General features: G+C 54.7%; 1 protein-coding gene across 3 annotated transcripts in view; it reads left to right on the top strand.

Annotated features, from left to right (window-relative positions):
• The first annotated feature begins 220 nt into the window (after window positions 1–220).
• The window catches only part of Tfap2a (transcription factor AP-2 alpha), a 17,879-nt gene continuing 11,570 nt past the window's right edge, over window positions 221–6,529 (top strand). Inside the window, exons 1-2 of one of the 3 annotated variants that reach the window (XM_029547651.1) lie at window positions 221–360; window positions 5,212–5,646. In XM_029547651.1, the coding sequence (XP_029403511.1) occupies window positions 310–360; window positions 5,212–5,646 (486 nt within the window). In that variant the 5' untranslated portion in view covers window positions 221–309. Of the gene's footprint in view, window positions 361–3,545; window positions 3,931–5,079; window positions 5,647–6,529 lie in introns of those variants that run through there. The other 2 variants (XM_021215256.2, XM_021215254.2) reach the window with 2 other exon arrangements.

Here is a 6,529-nt window from a genome sequence, read left to right as displayed (position 1 = left end):
GAGGAGCAGGAAAAGGGAAAAGTTTCTACCATTAGAGGGAGATCTCCGAGCGCACACGGGAGCTCTCTAACCCTTCTCTCCTCCTCCCTCCTCGCCCTTCTCCTCCTGGCCCTCCTCCTCCTCTACCTCCACCTCCTCCTCCTCCTCCTCCCCCTTCCTACCCTTCTCCTCCTCCTCGCCCTCCTCTCCTCCTCCCCCTCCTCCTCCTCCTCTTTTGCTCACCGCCCGCAGCCCGCACTTTGCGCTAACCCAGAGAGTAGCTCCGCTGGGGTGCGAGGCGCAGAGGGGCAAATCCGGTCACGCCGATCCATGAAAATGCTTTGGAAACTGACGGATAATATCAAGTACGAAGACTGCGAGGTAAGCGCGGCGCCGACTCAGTCATCCTTGCGGCCACGGGCTTGAAGATCGACCCTCCCTCTCCTCCTCCTCCTCCTTCTCCTCCTCCTTCTCTCCACGCAGCTGGCTGCGAAATGCGAGTGGGACAAACTTAACACCCGCGCAGCTCCCACCCCTCCAAGTCGCCCGAATGGCACGGGAGAGACGCTGGAGGTGGTGGATATGGATCTCGCTTCTTTCACTTTTGTCTTTCGAAGCTCGTGTTCCACTTTCTCCCCTTTTCTCCTGCTTACTTTTGGTTCTGCCTGAGAGTGGAAGGAAGAGAACAGCTTGGGTTAAAAAAGAAAAAAGAAAAAGAAAGAAAGAAAAAAAACTGGCGAGTGGGCACGTGCCTGTGCACTCTGGTGTGTTTTGAGCGAGGTCCTGGGGTGCCTACAGTAGCAGGAAGAAAATAAAACCATGTTCCCCCTTTCACTTCCTCTCTGACAGTAATTACCCCCCCTTTTCATTCATTCTTTTCTTTCTTCCTAAAGACGTTCCCTTCTTACGTTTGGAGAAGGGCGCACACACTTCGCCCTGACCTGTAAAGCACGTTCGGCTTGGCAGCCCTCAGGTCAGCCCTTGGTGTCACTCTTTAGCTTCTATAAGTTCTAAGGAGTTTCTCACGCCGAGTTTTGGGGTGGACACACCCCGTGGTGGTAGTTGGGTGTGGGTGCGTTACCAGCCTCTGGGAGTCGGGGACAGGGGAGGGATCCCCCTTTCTACCTGCCAGTGCTTAGCGGCGGGACCCTGGAAATCCTGGGGCGACAGCCGTTCGTCTCCGGTTGCCGATAGTCCGCTGGGATCAGAGAGAGGGCCGTCCCTTGGGAACCCATTTTAAAACCCAGGGCCTCAGAGCATAACTTTTGGGACAGCCAGGGAGGCTTGAAAAAAAGAACCAACGGCTTGTGCGGGGGATGGGGGAGATGGCCTCAGCCTGTCGTGTGTGTATTTTCATACCCCACTGAAAGGGGCTGATGAGCGCGTGGTGTGACGGAGGGGTGGGAAGCCCGTGATTATCCAAATCTGTAGTAGCCTGGACTTTCGCTGTTCTTTTGCTTTCTTTCTTTCTTTTTTTATTTCTTTTTCTTTTTTCCTTTTGGCATTTGGAGCTAGGGATTCAGACTGACACATCTGCTCGCGGGCGCGCAGAGGCAAAATTCCTGTCCTCGAAATCAGAAACTGGGTTTACGTGAAGGAAGTGTCACCCGCTCCCTCCCCCTTTGCTTTTAAAGGCTGTTTTTACGCCTTTCTCCTCTCCGGCTCTCCCTTTTCCCTTCTCCACTCCCAACCTGGTGGATGGGACACCAGGTGACAGGCATCCCCACCATTATCGCTGCTTCTCTGGAGACTCCTGTGGTGCGCCGAGAGGGGCCCAGGAACCCCACTTAGGACCAGACAGCTTTGTTTTCTCGACTGAGGGTGACTTTGACCGGCAGGTCTAGGTTCTACTGTGACTCTTTAAGAGCAGTCCCCCCCGCCCCCCTTAAGGGTCTGGGCTCCCTTCTCAAGCTGATGGCCTTTTCACTTTCTTGGAACCCCGAAGTCAGTTCGGGGTACAAGCGCCCTGAGTGGCTCAACACACCAAAGGGAACTCGAGGGTAGGGCGCGAGATGAACTTGACCCCCCCACACACCCAGAGGAACTCTGAAGGTGCACGAGAGAGGGGTGGGAGAGGGGTGTGATGAGACCGGGGTGGGAGAGAAGAAGAAGAAAAAAAAGTCTGGGCAATTTCAACAACTTTGGTAGCAGCGGGATAGCCAGCGCTGGAGCAGAGATTTCGGGTTTCCGAGCCAGCTTAGAGTTGTCTGATTTAGCTGAGGCTCTGCAGGGACACGCAAGAGGCGAGGTGCCGCTTGTTCCGACAACCAGGCGGGCCGACTGGCAGTGGCGACGCGCGGGGAGAGCTAGCCCTGTCATCTAGGGGGTGTCGGCGGGAGTGGCTCAGCCAGTCCGACGGGTTTGTGCAGGGAGCCAGGAGCCTTCGCCAGAGGCGCCCAGGCTGGGCCGCTTCGCGTCTGTGCGCGCCCGGGGCCGCGTCCGGGCTCCGGCTCAGGCTCCCGTTCCCGGAACCCGATCCGGGGACCAACCGAGATCGGAAAAGCCTCAGCCGACTGGCTCAGGGCTCCGAGGTCCTAGGGAAGGCGGCTCGCGACCAGGCGGAGGACAAGGGTTAGCGAAGCGGGTGGGTTGCTCCCAGGCGGGACGCCGGACCATGGAGGAACAGCGAGGCAGCGGGCAGCCGAGTCCCAAGTCCCAGGCCCCGCTGCGCAACAGAGAATCCCGCGGCCGGAGAGCGGCGGGAAGCACCTCCCAGGCGCAGAACTCGGTGGGCAGCCGCCAGCGGGTCCCGGGAGCTCCAGCCCGCAGCGCGAGACCCCCGCTCCATCCCGAGGTCTGCCCTAGCCTTTTAGGTCCGATTGTCCTCCTTCGCTTCCTCTCCCCTCCCCCCCCCCGCCGCGGGCTCCCCCTCCGCAGCTCCGGCTCGGCCCCCTCCTCCCCCTCCTCCTCCCTCCCTCCTGCCCTCCCTTCCTCCTCCCCGGCGCTCCCTCCTTCCTCCCTCCCTCTCTCCACTCCTCTCTCTTCTCGTCGCCCACACTTTCTTTCTCGCACACGCACGCAGACACATCCTCCCTCTCGGCGCTCCGGCCCCCTCGGCCTCCCTCTCTCGCCTTCTTTCTCTTTCACTTTTGCAGGCCCTGCAACCTTTTAAAATGTTGCCCCTTTGCTGTGATTCGCCAGACGCCGCGCCGCGGCCCCCCGCACGCTCGCTCGCTCCCTCCGTCGCTCGCTTTTTGTCTCTCGCGCTCCCTCTCCCCACCTCCGATTTGCTACACTGAGACTCCCGTCAATGACTGCATTGAGAGCCGGCTCCGGCGCGAGTTGCCTCTCCGCTTCACGCTCGATTTCCAGGCATTCTTCCCTTATTAAGTATTCGTGTAATATTAATAGTCATGAATATCTGCTATTAGGAGGCTCCAGGAACGCTGCCCAGCGCGGTTATTAGAAGCTGAAGTGAAGCCGCCGCTAAGGAAAGAGGGGGAGACACGGATTAAGGAACACGCGCGCGCGCGCACATACACACACACACACACACACACACACACTTTTTTCGTTTTTCTTTCTTTCTTTTCTCTTTTGGTGTTTTTTTGTTTAGTTGTTTTTTTGTTGGTGATGTGGTTTTTGCTTTTTGTTTTTTCCTAAAGAGCTCTGAAATCCTAACCGATCTCGGGAGGATAGAGATCGTGGGTTCGACCAGCTGAAGGCGCCGCGCGACTCGGTGGTACAAGTTCGGATGGATCCGAGCGGGGCTCCGGCGCTCGCGGCAGTGTCCGCGCGGTGACTGGAGTCCTGGGTGGCGCGGGGCTCTCGGCGCCTTTTGTGTGTGGCTCTTTCGGGCCGCGGGGGCAGCCGGGTGCTCGAGGCGTGGTGGTTTTTTGCTTTTTGCTTTTTTGCTTTGGTTATTGTTGTTGGCTTTTTTTTTTTTTTTCCTCACCCTGACTGGTTACCCCAGACTCTTCGCAGATGTTAGTTCACAGTTTTTCAGCTATGGTGAGTCCCACCCCACCCCCAACCCTGTTTCCCTAGGAATTCTGTTCCAGAAACCCGCAGCCGAGAAACTGCCCGAGATCCTGAGCTTCTTAGCCAGGGTTCCTTGTGGACCTCGCCTTCCGTTTGCATTCCTATCCCCTTTTCCTCTTTTCTCTGGCTCCTTTCCATCCCCAAATCCAACGCGTCGCCACTGCCCTGTCCCTGCTGGACCTCTCCGTGCACGCAGACCTACCCCGCAGCTCTTTCCCTGGGCCAGTTTCTCGCCGGGTTCGTCTTTATTTCCTTGCGTCTTTACTTGCTCCAGAGACGCTCTCCATATCTGATGTTCAATCCGTCTTTGGGGGTGGGGGTGAAAGGCACACCACGGAGTGTTCCCCTAGCCTGGGGCCTGGCGGCTAAACCTCGGAGAGAGGTTCCCGCTCTCTGGAAGCCACTCTTGGCTTGCACTGCAAGCAGATTGCAATTGAGAAACCTAAAGTCAGGGGGTTCTTTTGCCCTTTGGGGCTGGGGTGGAAGGGGCGGGGGCCTCCGCCCCGGGGTGCACCTCTTTCTTTTTAAAAGAACCCGGCACGACAGAATCTTTCTATTTTAAACCCTGGCTTGGCGTCTTTCACTCCCCATTCGTATCATAAAAACGACCCTGTCGTGTAAAAAGCCTTCTAACAGAGGAAGCGGAAAAGACAGACCCCCTCCCCAACCATGCAGTTAAAACCTTTAAGCTGGTCATTTAAACGTGTGCTTTCTTACGGCCTCCGTGTGAAGCATGTTTCTACTTAAATAGTCATGAAATGGTAATAGTCTTTGAAGGTTTATGCTTTTCCCCCCTCAAGATTAATGGAAAAGTAAACAATAATGCAGTGGCGGACAGGTTCAAGTCCGGGAAAAGCAAAGGCCGCTTCTCCTGTTTAATATTTAGTGGCTATCTGAATTTTGCTTAAGGGAGGCTTGGTACTGCGGCTGGCTGTTAAGGGTTGTATTACGGGACACAGTCTTTTATGTCTCCTTCCCTCTTTTGAGAGGAAAGTCCTGGAGAGTCTACTGTGCCACTATATTTACATATTCTGATTTCTTTGCATTTCTTTTTCTTTTTCTTTTTTCTTTTTTTTCTTTTTTGGAAAGGCCTGCTTCACTTCTTGGGTGTTTTCCAATATGAACAGTGTAGTAGTTGATACCCCCTACTTCGGTGGCCTGCCCACCTTGGGCTTGTGGAATGGATTTAGTAGGGTAGCTGAAACCCTGCGCCTCATTTCTTCTTCCCCTTTCCGTCTTGCTTTCTTCCAGGACCGTCACGACGGCACCAGCAACGGGACGGCACGGTTGCCCCAGCTGGGCACTGTAGGTCAATCTCCCTACACCAGCGCCCCGCCGCTGTCCCACACCCCTAATGCCGACTTCCAGCCTCCCTACTTTCCCCCGCCCTACCAGCCTATCTACCCCCAGTCGCAAGATCCTTACTCCCACGTCAACGACCCCTACAGCCTGAATCCTCTGCACGCCCAGCCGCAGCCGCAGCACCCGGGCTGGCCCAGCCAGAGGCAGAGCCAGGAATCTGGGCTCTTACACACACACCGGGGGCTACCCCACCAACTGTCGGGCCTGGACCCTCGCAGGGACTATCGGCGGCACGAGGACCTCTTGCACGGCCCGCACGGGCTCGGCTCTGGGCTCGGGGACCTCCCGATCCACTCCTTACCTCACGCCATCGAGGACGTCCCGGTAAGAGGCGGTGCAGGCCGCGGGAGGGAACGCACCTCTAGGCTCACCTGCCCTCTGGGAAGCTTCGTGGAGCCCAGGCCCTCAGGGCCTTGGTTTTCCTCAATAATAGTTGGGGGTGAGGGTGAGACTCACTTAAACAACCGAGTTTTGAAATTAAAAAGTAATTGAGAACAATGCATCCTGGAGCTCGCTCAACAATGCCTGGGTCACCACTTCCAACCGACACAAATAAATCAGGCGATTGTCACCCTTCAGGTAGCTCCTCTCCGAGGCGGTAAACTGTGTGAGATCGAGGAAGATTCTAATTCCACTGCTGAAAGTGTGGGGGATGATTTCTCGCTGTTTTCCGAAAGAGATTACATTCTCAAATGGGCTCACAAAGTACAAGTATGGGAGACTTAGGGAAAGGTCCTTGAACCGGCTTTTATACGCATTTAATAAAACCTAGAAGTTATGTCTACCCTATCCTGATCAAAGGGATATAAGCAGCAAACCCAAGTACAGGGACGTTAAAATGCGGCTTTCTTCTCTTCCTGGGGGTGCTAAGTAGTGACCTCATAAATCATTAGCTAGGTTCCCAACACCTATCAGAATCTGCTACACTGCATATTCAATTAAATGTTTGGAGACTATTGGGTGCTGTGTAGAGTTCTAATTCAGTTATCAATAAATGCAGTTTAAGATGATTTCTAAATGCAGGGCCCTTAGCACATGGACTACTTAGAATGTAACCCAGGCTATGGATAATTTGAAAATACTTTTAAAAATTAAGTTGCAACCAGTATCTCAGCCTTGGCTCTAAAATTTTATGGCTTTCTTACAATCTTCCTGAAGTGGAATATGAATATATATATATATATATATATATATATATATATATATA

The sequence above is a fragment of the Mus pahari genome, chromosome 16, assembly GCF_900095145.1.
Source record: "Mus pahari chromosome 16, PAHARI_EIJ_v1.1, whole genome shotgun sequence".
NCBI lineage: Eukaryota > Metazoa > Chordata > Mammalia > Rodentia > Muridae > Mus > Mus pahari.
The sequence above is the reverse complement of the archived record's forward strand: the minus strand, read 5'-3'. Positions and strand labels throughout refer to the sequence as shown.